A 20372-nucleotide genomic window follows, 5' to 3' on the forward strand; every position below is an offset into this window, starting at 1 on the left:
AGCATGTGGGCCATGAACTCTGCAGGCAGAAGCAGCCTCCAGTGCCCTAGCGAGTGCCCCGGGGCTCCAGGAAGGGCCAGCACCCAAGTGGCGGATGGCCTGGGCACAGGGTCAGGGCTTCATGGGCCCCTTGTACCTTGGAATTTGAGCTGCAGAAGGACATAGAAAAGGTCCTGCTTGCCCTTAAGGTGGATGGCACTGTGCTGTCGCCCAAGCACTGTGGGCCCTGTCCGTTCTGGGCTCGCTCTGGTCTAATAGGAGGTGGTGAGTTGGAGGGCCAGGTTGCTCCCCTGGATGGACAGGTTGCTTGTTAACTTGAATGGAAACAGTTTAGCCTCTACTTGCAGAGGCAGCATTGCATAGTAGAAAGAACACTTAGCTGAAAGCCGGGTGGCCTGGGCTCTGGGGTCACCCTGGCCCTACCTAGAAGTGACCTTCAGGAAGTCTCTCAACCTCGCTTTTCTCATCCAGAAAATGAGGAGGCGGGACATGGTGATGGTTGAGACTCCTTCCGGCTCCCTCAGTGTAGAATTGAATGGCACTGACTCCACGGGGAAAAGAGTGATGGGAGAAGCAGCCCAGCCAGTCACACTGGTGCTGTGGCTGCAGTGTCCCTTGTCTGACACTGTGTTCCATTGCAGCTCTGTGTGCTGTGGGCGACATGCAGGGAAGGGAGGCAAAGACGGCACTGCTCTCAGGAAGAATTCAGTCCTGAGCCCCAAATGAGTAATCAGCAGCTAACCACATGAGGGAGAGACCAGCTGCCCCTCCATCACAGTAATATTTCTTCCAAACCAGTGTTTGCAGTCTTTGAGTCCCCGCCTCTTATCCTCACAGTGGAGTGTTCAGCATCCTCTCCCAGCTGGACCCTGTGCCTGACTCCTCTCCTTACCCTGGCTCCTTCGCTTTTCGGTCTCTGTCTCCTCCAAGCCATCCTTCTCTGCTGCCCCTGCTGGGTTTTGCCATGGTCTGCTCTGTCTGTTGGTAGGAGGTTAGGAAAGCCTTACCCCTAATAGCTGAGATGCTCCTCTTCACAGCCCCCACTCAGGCCCTTTGATCCTTCCATTCAGCTGAGCACAACTGTGGTCCCTTCCAGACTGAGACCTGCAGCAGCTCTGCCTGCAAGTTCTTCACCATGGCAACCAGCATTCCCACCTCCACTGTGCAGGGAAAATGGCTGTTCTAAGGAAGGGCTCACGGAGTCTTCATTACCCTGCCTGTTTCGTCCAAGCCCCTCCTTCCCATGGGTTTTATGAAGCTACATGCATTGAACCAAATGTCTGTTGGCCTTCAGATTTACTAAGAGGAAAGGAGGCAGAAGGAAGTGGAATCCAAATGAACAAAAACATTTCTTTTCTGCCCTAAAACTGTATTTTCATGGATACAGTTATCTGTCCTGAACAGATAAACAAGGAGCTGAATGAGTACAGGAATCTGAGATCCAGTGCAATGTATTTTGTCCTATCAGTGGAGTGCAATGACAGAGCACGTGGCTGTGCAAATGAAAATTCAGGTCAAGCAGTCAGGGTACTCGGGGAACTTCCCAGGGCACGGGTGCTAGCATTTCAGAAGGGGGTCTGACTCATCGGGGTGGGGATGTTTGATGCTGACTCCTATTATGGAAAGAGATGCACTGGTCCTCGAGTCATGAGAAAGGTGAGCATTGGCATCTCCTGCTTCCAAATCCATTTGGACCATCCCGTGGGGTCCTTCTCCATAGTCATTAAGCATGGCGGCGCGACAGGCTGGCAGGAGACCCCTGTGCCGAGTTCTGGAGCAGCAGGCTTCCCTCTCACACAGCCCTCGTTTCCAAAAGGAGCTGTCGAGCTGCTGTGTCCGTGACTCTCAGAAGTGCTGCTGGTTGGAGTAGGACCGTGGCCTTCTCAGTGCGGAGGTCACCCCAGACCTCCCAGGGCACCTGGCACTAGGAGGCAGAGGCAGCAGTGCCACAGTGAGTGGTCTGACCATGTCCACTCCTGGAATCGACAGGAGGACCCGTGGAATCTATGATGGTGACCGGTTCTTAAAACCCAAACAGCCATCTCCCTCTGCTATAAACGCCAGTTTTGAATGAAAGCTCTGGGTTTCGTTCTTAGGACTGTGAATGTGTGTTTAAACTGGACTTCGTCTTTTTCAGCTTCTCTGCAGGTGGATATTGTTCCCAGCCAGGGGGAAATCAGCGTTGGAGAGTCCAAATTCTTCTTATGCCAAGGCAAGTGCCCAGGGCCCACTGCATGCAGGGCATCCTCCCTGCAGACCAACAGCCATGGGCTGTGTGCTGGCTGCTCGCACCGCACCCAAAATTCTTGGTTTCGCTTTGCTGTAGGGTCAACAGTGTGACTTGGGAGCCAAGGAGGCTCTCGGGCCCTCTCCCGCCCCTCTCAAAGGGCAGCCCCAGCACAGGGAACTGTATCTGGACTTGCACTTGGTGGTGGAGCACTGGGGATGTTCCTGGGAGAGTCAGCACAACTCCCAGAAGAGTGAGTCAGCTCCGAGCCCCCACTCTGAACGCATCCAGAGCTCATAACTGACAGCAGAGGAAGAAATGATGCTTCAGTGAGTCAGTGTGAGGCTTATTCTCAGAATCCCCGGAACAGGAAAATCCAAGCGCAAAACTTGCCTGAAAGGAAATTGAGCACTGGTGTCTCTTCTGCAGTGCGGACGCGTGTCCTGAGTTTCCAGGTCCATTGTGAATCCAATATTCTGTCCCACTGCCCCCACCAGAGCTCTAGGATTGGCAGAGCTGGTGTCCTTGTTTTCTCTTTAGAAATTATGCCCCATTTCCACAGCTCAGATAATTACCAGGAGCTGTCCTGTGGAGGATCAGGCTTCGAATTAAGCTTTGAATTCTCTGTAAGTGATATGCCTGGGATTTGGAAAGTGGGGGAACCAGGAAAGAGCTGAGCTAGGTGTAAACTGTGACATTTAAGGAGTCACTTGCAGCAGGAGGGGCCTTGGAATGCTTTCCTGATTTGCATTGGGTGAGGTGGCTGCGGCCGCCGGATGCGTTCACTCCAGCTTCGCCTTCATTTTGGCAATTTACATGATCTAGGTATGCAGCATGGAGCCCACAGCACATCTTGCAAATAGCGATATTTATTGAAAACATAATGGGCCCTGAGAGGAAGACGGCTTCATTTCCATACCAAGCATCTGTGCGGGGATGGTGATGTGGGCTAGAGAGGCGTGTGCAAAGGGCTGGGTGAAGCCACGTGGCCGGGTCCAGAGCCCTGGTCCAGCTCAGTGTCTGAGGCAGCTGAGCAGCAATGTCTGTCTCTCTGCGGTGCCTGGGGAAAGGACATTTGGCTGATTCTAGCTGTCTTCTTCTCAGCATTGAAGGAAATGAATTTGTCTGTCTGTGGCAGGGCTGCTGGAATGCCAGTCATGCCAGTTTGTGCAGGCAGATGCTAGGATAAAAGTAGTTGGAGTCCACACTCCTAGGCTAACCAGTGTCTCATCTTCCACTCAAGAGACCACAATCTGAGCCTTTGAATACAAACTGATCACTTCGCTCAAACTAGCTAGTTCCTCGATCTCAGCTCCTAGATATGCTGACTCCTTTTGCCCCCCACTCTCATTCATGAAGCTGTAAGCTCCTAGCTGAGTGCTCAGCACACAGTAGGTCCTCAGCAAATATCTCCTCTCTTCCCTCGCGAAGGATAGGACCGCTATGAGATGCTGGCACCAGTACTTGTTGAGTCCCTTCCAAATATCGTAGGTGGTGTTACATAATCACAGTTCAACACAGAAGCCAGAATGACACTCTACAGAAATGGTCACGCTCCCCAATCATCACGCCTGAAGATCTCTGTACGGTAGCTCTTGCTGAGTACCACTGACCCAGGAGGGGACTTTGTCTTTTTAACTTCTGTGGTTCGAAAATAATCTCTTCCTCTTCAGTGGCAGGGGAGGCCAAAGATAAAGACATCTCCTGGTTCTCCCCCAATGGAGAAAAGCTCACCCCGAACCAGCAGCGGATCTCAGTGGTATGGAATGATGACTCTTCTTCTACCCTCACCATCTACAATGCCGACATTGACGATGCCGGCATTTACAAGTGTGTTGTCACTGGCGAGGACGGCAGTGAGTCAGAGGCCACCGTCAACGTGAAGATCTTCCGTAAGAGCCTCCTCCTTCTTCTATATTTGTCCTCGTCTTTGGCCAGGAAGATACATGGGCAGCAGGCAGAGTGGGATGGCAATAGAGGACCAGCTGAGGGCTTGACAGGGCTTCTTTCCTTCTTGCCACACCCTAAGTCTTTTCTGAATTGTACTAAGAGCTCCAATATGCTCTTAAATGATGCTGGGCCAACTCAGAACTCACAACCCAGGTTCATGCTGGTCACAGCAACCTCCCACTGGCATCCAACTCTAAATTCAAACTACACAGTTCCCAGAGAACTATTATGGGTGCCACATCCCTTCACCAAGTGTTGACTAACTGTTGTACAATTCAGGGTCCCCTCTTATTTCACTCTTCCGTGCTGGTAATGGAGTCAAAAAGCTCAGTGAAGGGTTAGGGGGATATTATTTATTTGAACACTCCGTGCCACTCAGAACAGGCAGCTCTAATTGCTACTTGGTCTGATGGTGGTATCTCATCACCTTGTAATCATGCATCTGTCCCATTGGCCAGTGTAATGGTGGGTGACAGCTAATGGAACAGTATGGATTGTCACGGTATTTATTGCCATTATTGCTTTTCTTCTGTTCGATTCTTTAAAATTCTCTCTGCTGTAGGAAAGTTGAGGTTGGGGTACCACATAGAGTGGGAGACAGAGAAAGGATTGATAACTCCTGCTGTTCATTGTAGAATAGGTGTTCTACCAGTTCATTCTACTTACACACTGTGTCTCAATGGCACTATTCCACATGGCAAGGGACCCTGGTAAAGACCTTCCTTTCCCTCCACAGATGTTTCATGCACAAAGTGTGATAAATGTAGCACTCAGTGATAGACGTTGATTGCCAAACTTCCACAACATATTCCCCTACTTGTGCCAGCCGCTCCACCTGGCATCTTTGACCAAGTACTGGGTGGAACCCTCTCTATTCCATTGTATATATGTCTTGAGAGTTGCCTGCAACTGGAATTCAGGCAGTTTGGCGCCAGTGGAAAGGGATCTTCATGGGAAAACCAGCTGTTTTCCCTCACTCTTTTCTTGCTCATTTTCCAGAGAAGCTCATGTTCAAGAATGCACCAACTCCCCAGGAGTTCAGAGAGGGGGAAGACGCAGTGATCGTGTGTGATGTGGTCAGCTCTCTACCCCCAACCATCATCTGGAAACACAAAGGTCGAGATGTCATCCTGAAAAAAGATGGTGAGACCTGATTCCCTGGCAGCTGCCTTTCCCCTGGGCCACCAAGTGCCCTAGAGTTCCATCTCTGCCGGCCTCTGAGACATTTTGACCCAAACTCCAGTGTCCCTCCCAGAACCACATGCAGTTTAGATCCTAAATGGGTATATGGCTGTAGCTTGTATGTTCAGGGACTTTCTCCAAAGAAAGAGACAAATTTACAATAGACATTTGCTCTTGGCTCTATGTCAAAGCCAGAGACACATTTTTTTATTTCAGCTTAAAGCAGCACCCCATAAGACTGAAGCTAGGAAAAGGGAAAGGCTCAGCGACCTTCCTACAGATACAAGTTCTCTAACTGATCCTTGGATGAACCTGCCTCTTGTCTCTTCTAGTCCGATTCATAGTCCTGTCCAACAACTACCTGCAGATTCGGAACATCAAGAAAACAGATGAGGGTACTTACCGATGTGAGGGCAGGATCCTGGCACGGGGGGAGATCAACTTCAAGGACATTCAGGTCATTGTGAATGGTGAGGAGATCCATTCTTCCTACTATCTCCATTGCTACAACCTTGGTCCCCAATATCATTCTCTTTAACCTCCTCTTTGGTGTATAAAGTGTAGACTCATTCAATCTCGGCTGAATCCCCCTACTTCCTATTGCCTCCTGCTTGGTTCTTTGTAAAAAAACAATATATATACTTGCCTTTTGGGTTTCCCTCAACTATGGGGACTATTAGTGCAGATTTTGAATGCTCTTCATTGTCTTGAACCACTAGAAACTTTCCCTGTGCTTACTAATACATTCTTATTCAGCCTTCGTTGTCCTTGATGCTACCGTAATTGTGAAATTAGTCCCCTGGTTCAGTGTGCAAAGAAAATATTATAATCAATTCAGGCCTCAGAATAGTCAGAATCATGGCCCATGGGCTTATTAATCTCAATTTGCAATGTCAAATAAACACACCAGTGGAATCGATCTGACATTTACAAGATGTTTACAGGAAACTATAATGTCAGTATTAAGAAAATAAGTATAACATGGTCAGATTGTTTGGGCTATTGATATATACTTTTGCCAACACCCCTCCCCCACTTCATTCCTTTGGCAAAACAGTTTGTGCACAGGGCTGCTTATGACATTTCCAGAGAAATGTCACCCTGGTGCACTGGTGCATTTCAAATTGGCATTAACCATTTAATCACCGGGATCAGGAATTTCAACCTTTTCCAGTATGAAGAGTCCCATTTTGAACATCAAGTTCCCTAGCCATGGTAGTTGTAAGTTGAATATGCACTGATTGAAAAAATATATAATAATAAATAGCTACTATGAATTAAACACCATTTTAAATGAATAAAATGCATTAATATAGCTTCAGAAGCTATATTACTAAAATACAACATTATACAGGAGTGAGCAAAAGTAGATCAGTAATAATAAGTATAGTAATAAATAAATAATAATACACCTGTGATCCTACTTTTGCCCACACTTGTATATTGTTATAAAACACTAGTCCATTTTGGGGTGAATTATTTATTCAGTTTACAATAATTATTTAGTAAGTGCCTGAATTTAGATCCCTTACACTAACTCTGCAGCTGCCCAGGACTCTTGACCCCCGGTGTGACCCTTGACTTAGGGTTCCCTAGAAGTGCCTCTTCTCCAGGCCACTGGATTCTTCCAAGTTTTCACAACCACCCCTGACAGCCCTTCTTTCCTTCAGTACCACCCACCGTCCAGGCCAGGCAAAGCATCGTGAATGCCACCGCCAACCTCGGCCAGTCCGTCACCCTGGTGTGTGATGCTGAAGGCTTCCCGGAGCCCACCATGAGCTGGACAAAGTAAGATCCTGGCTCCTGCATTGGATCAGGGACTAATGGTGAAGGGGCCAGGACAGGGCCTGCTCCGGGTTGGCATGGCCATGGAGCAGGGACAGCCTGCCTGGGGATGTCCTTGACTCCCGGTACAGGATGCACTCTCCTCTCCTGCATGGATCTCCTGCGTTGTGCATTGGATTCCTCCTGCATCCTCAGATTGTGGGTAGAGAGTGTGGTCTTGGAGGCCCTCTTTGATATGTCTGTGAGTGCAGTTTATAGCCCAGGGACAGAATCAGAAGTTTGGGTGGAGGAATCTAAGGTATATTTGGAAATACAATTTGATGTCTTAACTTTTTGTGAAGACTGAGCCTTTCCCATAGGCTCAGACTGCATTTTATGAAAACAAATTAAAAACAAACATCTTCCCTCTGTGGTCAAAATCGTGGTACTTTGCCTTTGTGCACCTTGTAGGGATGGAGATCTGATAGAGAATGAGGAAGACGAGAAGTACGTTTTTAGTGACGACAGTTCGGAGCTGACCATCAGGAGGGTGGATAAGAACGATGAAGCTGAGTATGTCTGCATCGCCGAGAACAAGGCTGGAGAGCAGGACGCGTCCATCCACCTCAAAGTTTTTGGTAAGGACAGTGGGGGTCAAGGTCACTAAATTCCCCTTACCCTGCATACTCAATCCATCCGCAAGAGCCTGTCCACTCTGCCTCAGAATCTATCCCAAATGCAGCCTCTTCATGCCAGTTCTGCCACCTATGCCCCAGTTCAAGCCACTCTCCCGCTCCCCTGGTCAAAGAGACAGCCTTCTAGCTGGTCTCCCGGCCTACCTCCCATGGGTCCCCTTCATTCCCTCCTGTTCACTCCTTAAGTGTGAGAATGACCTTAGTGTCACTCCTCTGTTTAAAGCCCTCCCGTGACTTCCTATTGCAATCAGAATAAAATCTAGACTCCCTACCTTGGCCGCAAGACTAAACCTGAACTAGCCCACCTTCCTTCCCCATCTTATCCTTCCTCCACTTTGTTCCACATTTAACACCCTCAGGCCTCCTTTCTGTCCCTCGGGGCATAGCACGCTTGTTCCCTGCCTCAGGGACATTGCACTTGATGTTCCTTCTGCTTGGAATGTCATTCGCCCAGATCTGCTCCCAGCTACTTCTCCTCTTCCACCATTCAGATCTCAACTCAACAACCTTCTCAATGAGTCCTCCCTTCACTGCCTTGCCTCATGCAGCAACTGTATCACCACCAGCTCCTCTGCCTCCACTAATCTCTTCCATTAGCCTTACTGTGTCTTCATCATTGTACTTACCAGTACCTGAGCTGACCTCATTTACATATTTGTTTTGGGAATTGTTTTGTCTCTCACCTTCACTAAGTGTGTAGACTCCAAGATAGCAGAGCACACACTTAGTGGAGGTGAGAGACTTAGTCGAATACATTGCCTTTTCTCTGGCACGCCCAACACCACCAGACTCATCATAGGCCCTTGGTACATATTAGTGACCAGTGCTTCCGTTTCCCTTTTCTTCTTTCCCTGGCCTGTGTGAAACAGTGTCATAGAAGTCATGAAAAGAGTCCTCACACCTCTATTCACTTCTTCTTTATAAACTCAGTTAATTTCCATGCATTTAGAACTGAAATAAATTTTGACCTGACCTTGGAAAAAAGGATTTGTGGTGGGAAAATGTTCAACCTAATGGCTCTCTACTCTCTCTGCTCATCTTTTTAAAAACCACAGCTAAGCCCAGCCGATGTAGTTCAGTGGTTGAGTGTCAACCTATGAACCAGGAGGTCACAGTTCGATTCCTCTGCAGGGCACATGCCCAGGTTGCAGGCTCGATCCCCAATAGGGGGCCTGTAGGAGGCAGCCGATCAATGATTCTTCGTCATCATTGATGTGTCTCTCTCTCCCTCTCCCTTCCTCTCTCTGAAATCAATAAAAGTATATTAACACACACACACACACACACACACACACACACACACACACACACATACACACACACACACAGCTAAGCTGGTCCATTGTAGATAGTGCTACTAGAGCAGGTGTCACAGGTTCATGCCTGGGAAGCTGCATGGGACCTGCTTGTTTAGCCTGATCAGGAGAACTGATCCATGTTTGTAAACACAGAGCTTTGAAAATCAAGCATCTATATGCAATTGGACTTCCTAATCACAGATGAATCTTATTTATTCATTAATAACAATTGGGTTTATAAACAGTGTATCAGTTTGATTCAGATTAATTCAGTATGTAACTGAGTACATACTTGAAGGTGAAAGCTAAATTTCTTGAAAATATTCTTGACAGTCATTTCTCTAATTCTGACTGGTCTTCCCAGTCACACTAAGTTTATTTCATATTATAGAGAGAGACAAATGCATTTGTTAATTTATTCCTTCATTCAACAAGTATTTATTGAATACCATTGTTCCTAAACAGAGGGGCTAAAGATATGGCCCTTTGACCCTGAGATGAATGAGAGAGAGCAACATATAAATTATAATAGATAGTGTCATTCAACAACATTTGAGTGCCCCATATAGACTTCGCCATTGCCAAAGTCACAAGGATGAATGACATGCACTCTTTTCTCATCAGTAGGTTCTGTTCTCATCAGTGGGTTCCCTAGCTCATTAAGATGGTCAACACTCAAATATTTCATCCTTTATAACGACTTCATAATAGCAATATGCTCAGTGTTTTGTAGGAAGGATCTCTGGTCCTGTGTGACAGAAGTTAGAGAAGCCCTTGCAAATGCTGTGCTAGTAAACAAGTCGGAGTTTCCCAGAAGAGGCAGGATGAGTGAGCATCGCAGGCCAACGGGCACAGGCATGGAGGCAGGAAGGACATGTGTCCCAAATATGAGCTTGTGGACAGGGACCTCTGTCTGTTCTACCCCCAGATGTCCCCCAGTGCCTAGGAGAGTGCTTGACATGTAATAGGTATTAGTATTTGGATAATTGAGGCTACAGAAATTAGTTTTGTGTGAATTAATCATAATGTATGTGGCAGAGAGATGAGCCAAAAATGTATAATGATGACTTGTTTTAGAAAATTTTTATTTATTTATTTTTTAATTTCTTTATTGATTAAGGTGTCACATATTTGTCCTCATCCCCCATTCCCATCCCACACCCCTCCCCACGGATGCCCCAACACCCTGTTGAACTTAACCATTGGATAGGCTCAAATGCATGCACACAAGTCCTTTGGTTGATCTCTCCCCCCTCCCTAGAAAATTCTTTTAGATATTAGCCCCATCAAAATAATAATAATAATAACAATACTGAACAGAAGTGAACACTATAATGTGTCAAGCACTATGTGAAGTTCTATTAATAAATTAGCTCTTTTAATCCTCAACACAACCCTATGAGGTAGATTAATTATTATCTCCAATTTACAAATGAGGAAACTGAGCAAAGGGATATTAGGTGCCCTGTCCAAGAATCAAGCCCAGCTTATAAGTCCATTCCCTGAGCTATCAGTGGTAGTTGCTGTCCCATGAAACCAAATTTAACACATATTATATCTAAATTACATGTGGAATGACTGGCGATAGTGAAATTGGTGTTCTCCTTTACCATCATGGATAACTTGGCTTCTCTGTGGAAGCACACTTGGTTCTAGCTTGGCTGGTTGAGGACAGCTCTTGGCTTCAGCCTCTCTGGTGGTGACAGCTGCACTGAGAAGGAGGTGTGGGAGTGAGGCAGGAGCCATGCAGGGCTACGCTTGAGTGAAGGGAGTGGTGAGGTCCAGGGAAGTGGGCAATGAGGTACAGAAAGTGAGATGTAGGAACTGTGGCAAGGCAGGCTTTGTCTTTCTACCCACCGCCCCCCAGGGATCCCCTCCTGCCTCTCTCTCTCTCTCTCTCTCTCTCTCTCTCTCTCTCTCTCTCTCACACACACACACACACACACACACACACACTCAGTTTCTCTCTCTCTCTCTCTCTCTCTCTCTCTCTCTCTCTCTCTCTCTCTCTCTCTTGCTCTCTCTCTCTCTCTCCTACCACAGTTTCTTGCCCAAAGCTGCAGCTGGGAGGATGTGCACTGGAGTATATGCAGCACAGCAACAGTGGAGAGGTGGCCTGATGCCTACAGAGACAGGGAAGAAAACCATAGACTCTTAGGGACCATGCCTAGTCCAGCCCCATCAAGAATGAGATGCTCTTCTGTAATATCTGCGGGAGAGTTCACTAGCCTCCCTGGAGTAACATAGTACCCCATGTACACTCTCCCTTCCCTCTCCATTCATGTTCTTGATCTCCTTTTCTCCTCCTCCTTCTGGCCTCCACCATTAGTTTAGGAGACTGGTAATTGGGCCAGAGAACCAGGTTAGGAAAGGCCAGCTAGTTTGGGCTGCATCTTTCTTTCACCCTTTTTCTCCCTTTCTTTCCCCTCAGGTTTGCAATCTGGGACTAGCACCAGGGGAGAAATGGGTCAGGCTCCCTAGTGGCATCAGAGTCGGCAGCAATGAGATAGGAGAGCAAAGAAACCTGTAGCTTAGACAATAAAGAAGCGCTCAGCACTCATGTGGATCAAGAAGGGATGGCAATTAGTATGGTAGGGACACATCTAATTAGGGTCTGCCATAATTGCACCTGAATGACATCATTTTCCTAAGAAAGGGAAACGTTCTAGTGTGCATCGCCCTAGTTATCAGCCAGACGCTCTTTTTACTAAGTAGTTGCATCCTCGTTCCTTTAAATTTGGCAGTGAATTTCCATTGCTCCTCTCCCTGTAAGCCCTTCTGAGGGAGTATTTTTTCCCCCACAGATTCTTGTTATGCTCACACGAATGCTCTTAAGGTCTCATGCTGCTGAGGGCTCAGGCAAGTTCATCAGTGGCAGAAGCGTTGCTTAGCTAACCCCTAAGGACCAAAGCAGACCTTGTGAGTTATAGCAAAGGACAAATGAGTTGAAGGAAGGTGCACCTGGTCACGTCCAATGTCTCAGTTCACAGAAGCAGGACCCCACAGTCCTTCATGGACTGGGCTTACAGAAGCCTGGATTGGGGTAGGAGTAGACAAGGCTGGCCCTCAGTGGCAGGGTGCAGATCTGTGGATGTGCTGGAAGAGGAGATCAGGGGTGCTCACAGGAGGGTCCACAGGGAGAGGGGCAATGGCACAGTCTGGGGCATTAGGTCCCATGGGACAGGTGGAGAGTAGAACAGGGATCCAAAGTCAAGGGCCCACAGCAGAGGTGAATTAAGATGGTGCAAGTGCCCTCGTAGGTAAAACCTGGACAGGTGCCTCTGGATGCTAGTGTGCAGAGGGAAGAAACCCTGCACCTGCCCTGCTTGCCCACTGTCCCAATGTAATGATCAGAGCACGCCTTTCCACACTCAGGTGTGGTCCAATCTGGACAATGACTAATATCGCTATTCTATTTCCAAGGCAGCATTCTAAGCCTGTAGTTAGTTCTGACAATAGCCCTGCTTCTGGAGTGCAGAGATACTAAGTCATCAGTGGACCCTTCCTTCCTTCCAAACAGCCTCTGTAGACTGTGCAAAATGAGTCATTGTTAACAATGTTTTTAATAAGAATATAGTTTTCCTTTTTCCAGAGACTTATATGGTGCACCCTTTATAACCATCTGTGAAATGGAGCCATCGAGACCAAATATTATTAATAGACCCTAACTTGTCCTTCATCTTCTGTTAACCTTTGCCGGCCAGGACCAAGTGCTGTGGGTCAGGAGAAGGTCAGCAAACACTGTCTAGATCACAGCATCTGACTAGGTTTCAAGAGCCCAGAAATTCCAAAAACCACCTTCAACACACACACACACACACCCCGCCCCTCAAAAAAAAAAAAAAATGTTCAGTTTTAGTGAATTCAGTTGTCTGGCTGATTTTTTTTTTTTAACTTCTCAATCTGTGATTTTAGCACTAAACCTCCTCAACAGCACTTAACACTTACTGCATCCAATATGAGCGGTGGCCTTTCTCAAAGTCCTATTTATCAAGGTAGACACAAAGCCTTCCTAGAGGAAGACCTTATTCATGGGCTCCATGGATTCAAATGCATGATCATTGGGCCACACTGGACTGAGATGAGCCCATGTGCTGGCCGGCAATAAAGGATTTGCTAAGCTGGCTGTTAGTACACATTAACTTCAGGAGAGTATTTGAACTATGTGGTAGTTTTATGTAGAAGCAGATATTTTCTACAGAAAATGCACAGCTCTATCATTATTTTCTGTTTATTAAAGCAGAATCAAGGGCCTCAATTTGGAGGCTGTATGTAGGCAGTAGTTTGTTAGCCTACATGGGGTTACTGGGTGAATCTGAATATAAAGGAAATGCAGTTCTTTCAAAAATTAGCCATAATTTTAATTTACTTATTTTTTATTTGTTTATCTAGCCTGGCCTTTTCTCTATTAGTGAAATAAGTTACATTTGTGCAGTGTTATCTTTTCTATGGAAGGTTTAGCAATTTCAGAGTATAATTGTTTTAAATTGGGAAAATTCAATTTTCTCTAATGTGTTAACATTTAACTCAGCTTTGAATGCTTGTGCTTTCTTGCATTACCCAAAACATTTGGAAAATGAACTCATCTCAACTCATCTCCTTCCGATCCCCAGCCCACTCCGCAACCCAAGTTACCCACCATGTTTCTGCACTTGAGTTAATGCCACACAACTTTCCTAGGCATTACGAATCTCGGCGTTGTCTGGCTCCTCCTCATTCCTTCTTTTGTTTCTTGCTATCCCTCCTACCCCTACTCACTTGCCACTTCCCATAAAGCCTTTCTTTAGCATCTCTCTCGAAGCTGTCCTTTTGGTCCCCCTGACGTGGCCCCATCAGAACTGTCACATCACAGCTGGGGCACTGCCAGAGCTCCCAAGTTGTTTTCCCACCTCAAGGTTTTCTCCTTGCTAAATCATCTTGAATTGTTTCTAGATTAACCTTCTTGTCATGCAAATGACCATTTCATCTCTCTGATCAAACACTGTCAGTGGCCTCTACCTGCCTCCATACAGAATTCAAGCAAGAACCTTAACAGGTGGTCAAGACTCTGTGCCAAGATGCGTTGTTGCCTGCTCTGCTTTGATACACAAACATGTGACTCTCTTCCCAACCCTCTCGTCACATATTCTTGCTTCTTTGCTTTCCTTCAACCAGTTTTACCCATGGAATGACTCAGTCTCCATCCCAAAGTTTCACCTACTGAAAATCTCATGGCCCAGCCCAAAAGCTGTGTCCCCACCAAGATGCCAGCCAGAGGAGGGCTCTTCCTCTGCTCCATGCCTCTTGCATCCATTGCCCTTGCTTAGTGCTCTTACTACACAGGGTGTTGTTTTTATTAGTCACTGTGGTGTTGTTGTGTGCCTGTCTTGTGGTAAACCACTGAGGCTTCAACAGGTAGAGTACAGCCTATACTTAAGAAGTAGATAACCTTTGTTCATGCTACCACTTAAACCTGGGGCACTGAGAAGGTTAGATAAACATTACAGGAATGTTTTGTCTTTTCAGCAAAACCCAAAATCACTTATGTAGAGAACCAGACCGCCATGGAACTAGAGGAGCAGGTCACTCTTACCTGTGAAGCCTCGGGAGACCCCATTCCCTCTATCACCTGGAGAACTTCCACCCGAAACATCAGCAGCGAAGAAAAGGTATAATGTCGCCGCCCAAGAGTCTCAGGGCATGGCACGCAGACTTGAAGCGGATTGAGTCTGCCCAATGCCCAATTCTCCTCGGTGAGCCAGAAGGGGGATTTGGTCACTGGAATCCAGGTTCTGTGGCCTCCTCCTCCCCACACCTGAATGCATCCTGCTCCACATCCTCTGACAATGGAAGGGGTGCAGTTCATTGCATAGATTGGCAGGAGTGTGGTGTTAGTGGGTATGGTCAAGGTAGCTCTCTGGGGAGGAAGAAGGTAGTGATTTTCAAACGCAGGATTTGGGGCTGTGAGGAACAAGGCAAACTGATATCCTGGTGCTCCAGGTGATTTTCTCCTCAACTCAGGAGCCAAGGAAATGTCTCCTGGAAGTTATAGGGTCAGAACAAACCTGTCAATTCTTCTCGTATTTTGTATACTCATGCTATACATGCACTCTGTGCACAAAAGCTTGGTTGCCTTTGTGTCTGCCTGTATTCTCGATCACATTTGTATATCATGTTGATCTAAAGGCAAAAATAATTAGCAGTTTCCACGTGATGATGATTGCCCTAGGCTCTACAGTGTATTTGCTGAGAGTGTAAGAACAACGTAGCAAGCTCCCTGACAAATTCAAATGACTGGGGAGGTTTCACTTGAAAACATGTGGATTTACAAGCCTCCAGAGCTATCTTTATTATGAACAACATGTAATAATTGAGGGGACCCCACATTGTGTTGCCCTTCGCTACCGAGTAGGCCAAATGCAGGAAGGAAAAGAAGCTCGGTTTTAAAGTGACTTAAACCATCTTCGGGCACCTCTCCAGTCTCACCTCATATATTCTGTAGTAATGGGCTTTGTCACCTACTCAGAAGTAATGGCCTTAGATTCAAAGGACATTTGTAATGGATTACTTATTGACCAAAATGTCAGAAATTATAGATCTTCACTCTTCTGCCTACCTAAAGGAAATCCTTAGAGAGGGTAAACTCAAGTAAACCCGAAAGAGACAGTGTGAGACACTAGAACCAAACTTGGATCTGCACTTGAGGAATTGATTTCTGTCCCACTAATAGAAAGCAAGGCTGAGTCAAAAGGAACAGAAATACCATTCCAAAACCCATTATTTTTTGCAAGTTTTACCTCCAGAGTTGAGTTCGGCTTAACTCAACAAAGGAACTGCTAAGTATTTTTGAAACTCGCATATGCTGTTTGATATTGTACTGGAGTAAGAAATGTGGTGTTTACTTGATGCTTTCTTTATCAACATTGGGGTTAAACCTTCAGCTCAGATTTCTGCTGCCATCATGTGTGTTGTGTGGACTGAACTTGCATTCCAGCGCTTAAACCACAGGACCGCTGCCTGACAGGTTTTCCTACATTAGTCTTAAGAGTAGATTTGTCCAGAATGGCCCAGTGTGTATCTTTGACCTCAGTGAAGGACAGAGATAACATCTATCCCAGATGAACGATGCTTTTAAATTCTACATCTTTTCTAGGAATAGCTCAATAGCTAAGCTAGACCAGAAGAGTTATTAAGATTTCTGCCTACCTCAGCTCCTTTAATAGCTTGGTTCTCCAGCTTGTATCCGTGAATTCATTTTCACAGAATGAGAACAAATAACCAGGTACTAATATATACTCACACTCACTAAATACTGAGGCCAAAGGTGTTCAGCAGAGACTTCCTCAAACCAAGGAGGCTTGGTATACTCATAGGTGGTGTTGTTTTACCATAACAACAATGGTTTACTTGATGTGACATTACTGGAACGTGAATAAATCAATGTGAGAACAAGTCCTCCAAGCTGGCCAGTGCTGTTGACACCAGATGAACATACCTACCTAATGAAGCCCTTACACAAAAGTTGCTATTTATATTAATTCTCTACTTACATCAAAGAGGCGCGATGTCCAGCTTCATACCACGGATAGCTAATAATTAAGAAAAAAAGGTGGCCTCTTCCTGGGGGAGACTCCGGATAGAAAGCTTCACTTTTACTTTGGTAGCTGCTCCTCATGTGCAACTCCATCTGAAGTTGCATGATATGTAATTAGGTATCGACATGATTAGAGTCACTGAATTGTAGGAGTGGAAGAAAACAATTTTCTTTTTAAAATCAGGATGCTATGCTAAGCAGATAAGAATAGACAATCATATTGAACTGCCAAGGTGAGGAAGGCTCCTGAGAATTAGATCACATAAAATGCCTGAATCATAGAAGATTGGAAGGAAGCCACTCTTTGCGTTTATTTAGTCTTACCTGGCACCCCTTTCTAACATATCTGCCAGACAGTCACTCAGCCCTGCCTGAAAGGTGACATTGTCAGCCCTCTGCAGGGCAGTCAGCCAACACTGATGACCAGGAGGTCTGCTTCTCAGCCTTCCCACCTCTGGCAGCCAGTCTTTGTATAAGAACTCTTAAAGCAGCTACTTGAGTTTTCTTCAGTCTGTTCTTTACCTCACTAGTTGCCCCATAATAGATGGTATCAGCTCACCGGTGCTCCATTAAAATTTTGTGGTGCCCAGAGTCAATGATGAAGACTTCCATGAGTTATTACTCCCTTGATCTGGATGCTGTAATGTAGTTAGAGTTACATTAGCCCCTTTAGCAGTTTCCTCATCCTGTTGCCTTGTATTGAGCTTGTGGTCAACTAAAATGTTCAGGTCTCTTTTACATGAACTGCATTTAAGCCACATGCCTCCTATCCTGTTCATATGCAATTGATTGCTTAACCAATCATGCATAATTTCATTTTTATTTCTTTTAAAAATTATATTTTTATGGTTATAACCCAATGTTTCTCAATGGGGTCACTATGAAAACTTGGGAAGACTCTTCCTTTACTGGGACTATAAAGGTTGATATTACAAGATATGTAGCACCCGAATCTCCTCCCCCCTAAATACCAGTAGCCACTTCTAATCATGTGATTACCAAAATTCCACATGTATAAACACTCTCAGGCTTGAGAAAAACCTTTGAGCTTATCTTTCCAACCAGTCAAGAATGGCTTTCATCAGAACTATTCTTTAGAGGTCTGTTGGTCCAGGGAATTTCCATCCACATGCTCCCCTATTTTATTTATATATTGAAAATAATGAGATTTAGCAATCAGTGGAGACCCAGCCCAAGCACAAGACTCTATTACAGGCAATAGAGTGGTCTTCCCCATGCAACTGTCATCTAGCATTTGCATTGGCTATTGCTACAACCTTATATGAACACTTACTTAAAATATCTTTGTCCAGATTACTGATAAAAATGTTGACTGGGACATAGTCCAGTATAGAGCCTGTAGAATGCCACTAGGGCTTCCCTCTGGGTCATTGGCTAAGAAGGTAGAGCACTGAAAGCCACGGTATCCTCTTGTGACTTTAATGACTTCCCTGGAAGGCTTAATGATCTCTTTAATAAAGTTAGTCACAATATAAGCTAATTAAAGCATCTAGGTCTTTTGCTTCACTGAGGAGAGAGGAGAAAAGGCTTACAGCCATAGACACATAGTTAGTGGCTTTCTAATGGAATACTTGTTTTTATTCATTAAAAAATAAAAATAAAAGTAAAACAATACAGTGAACCTGCATGTCACACCCTATCTGTGATCTTGTCTCTGGGTTTAGTCCAGTCACTTATTGGAGATTACTGTCAACCTACTAAGCTTCAGCTGGTTGAGTTGGTCTCGCTCCATGACTGATAATAGCTGGGCTAAGCTTGGGTCATTAATACCATTAGGGTAGATAATTTGTCTGAAAATTAGTTCATTTCTTAGTGCTCACTATATGTTGACCAAAATCAAAACATATTTGAAAATGACAATGGGTCAGTTAGACCAGTGTGTGCAGAGGTCATTGACAATGCAGATACAAAGAAAGTTTGTGTGTCCATATTGTGTCCACAGCATTTCATTACTCTTTCTACCTGGATTCATTTAACTATTGCCAGGTACTTAAGTGAGTGGCACTAAATTCCAGGTACCATTACACTCTGGGTGAAACTTTGGGATGATAATTTCCATCATCTGTCTCTGGCAGAACAAACTCGTAGTGCCCTTACTTGAATATCCCTTCGAAATGACAGGTGAAGAAAAGCATACGAAGCCTTAATGTGAATAAGCCTTAATAAGAAAAGCATACGAAGCCTTAAGGAAAAGGAGAGGGGTGAAGAGTTGAGATCAGCAGAAATAAGCAGAAAAAAGGAAAAGCATTCATGAACCTTGAATCTTGAGCTTCCCAAGTAGCCCACAAATAAGAGAGATCTTTTGAAATTCTCAATTCTCTGCAAACTTTTTATCACCAGGAAGAATTTCTCCTTCAATACAAACTAGGTGCTCACTTTTAAAATTGGAAAAGGTACCTACATTGAGCAACCAGAGGCTGGCTTATCCAGCCTGTGGACAAATTTCTAGCAGGGAATACTTTAGAATAGTGAAGGGATGTTCCACCTTAGTTTATATACATATTCCTGAAGATTTGTAAGGTAATAAAACATGAATATGAAAAAAAAACATGGAGCTAACAATTTTTGGAATAGTTCTAGTCATATTCTCATTTATTTTATTGTGTATTTGCATATCAGGTTGTCTTAAAGCAGGCCACATGCCTTCACAAGTTATTGGGGGGGGGTCAAGCAACTAAAATAATTGTGTTACTAGCAACTGCTTATTCTAAATGCTACAAAACCATAAGAATTTGGGAGAGACACAAGAAAATCAGATCTGAAAAACAAACAACTCCATAGACATAGCTCCTAAAAATCTATCTTGGTTCAAGCAGCCCTGGTGTGTGACAAACCAGCTTCTAAGTGATGTGGAATTGGCAACCACATTTGACATGTTGGCCCACTGCTTCTTTGGTCTATGCATGTTCCTCTGTCCTCACTTTCTTCTTCATGTGACATAATCCAGCATTCTCATCCTCATATCTCACAGGAGCTCTTTGCATTTAGTGGACCCCTACTAAATGTTTGCCAACTCATTTGCATTCCCTGGGTTGCATTGCTATGTCTGGCATCTTCTCTATTCTGTTTCTATCTGAACACCAGGGACAATCAGTCAGTCATGCCATCCAATAGAAAGAGCGATGCAGGTATGATGTCTCTGACTCCCAATATGAAAACAGAAAAACTGTAAGCAGAGTAGATGCTCAAGTGCCAGATAAAAAAAATCTTAAATATAGATGTGGGTAGGAAAAGACCCAACCTGTGTTTCCCTGAGTTGGCTCACTCTTTGGAGCACCGTGTTTGCTGAAGATGGAGCCTGCTGGAGCCCACATGCATTCAGTGTAGTATCCTCCAGGCTTCCTGACCCATAGTCTTAAGAACTTCATACTTCCCATTCCTAATGTGTCTTAGGCTTTTTTGTTGTTGTTCCTTTTTTAAAAAAAATAAAAATTTGGTTTTTTTATAGTATGCATGCAGAGTTATAAAATGCATGAGCACAAAATGGCATTAGTGTATTTGTGATAAGCTGTCCTATAAAATCCAAAGGAGGAAACTCACTCTATAAGTATCTATAAATTATATGGTTAGAACTAGTAGTGTCACCAGATACTACGAGGGACATTAAGACATTCTGGTCTAGGAGCAGCCTATAATACGTTTGCTGGTGTCCGTGTGTATGT

At 45.1% G+C, this 20372-nt stretch overlaps 1 protein-coding gene across 1 annotated transcript in view; it reads left to right on the forward strand.

Moving 5' to 3' along the window:
- Positions 1-1628: 1628 nt before the first annotated feature.
- NCAM1 (neural cell adhesion molecule 1) overlaps positions 1629-20372 on the forward strand; it is a 61862-nt gene continuing 43118 nt past the window's right edge. The window contains exons 1-8 of the mRNA XM_054725004.1: positions 1629-1656; positions 2138-2212; positions 3901-4119; positions 5177-5320; positions 5692-5829; positions 7030-7147; positions 7595-7761; positions 14622-14764. Of these exons, the coding sequence (XP_054580979.1) occupies positions 1629-1656; positions 2138-2212; positions 3901-4119; positions 5177-5320; positions 5692-5829; positions 7030-7147; positions 7595-7761; positions 14622-14764 (1032 nt within the window). The remainder of the gene's footprint in view (positions 1657-2137; positions 2213-3900; positions 4120-5176; positions 5321-5691; positions 5830-7029; positions 7148-7594; positions 7762-14621; positions 14765-20372) is intronic.

The sequence above is a fragment of the Eptesicus fuscus genome, chromosome 13 (assembly GCF_027574615.1).
Source record: "Eptesicus fuscus isolate TK198812 chromosome 13, DD_ASM_mEF_20220401, whole genome shotgun sequence".
NCBI lineage: Eukaryota > Metazoa > Chordata > Mammalia > Chiroptera > Vespertilionidae > Eptesicus > Eptesicus fuscus.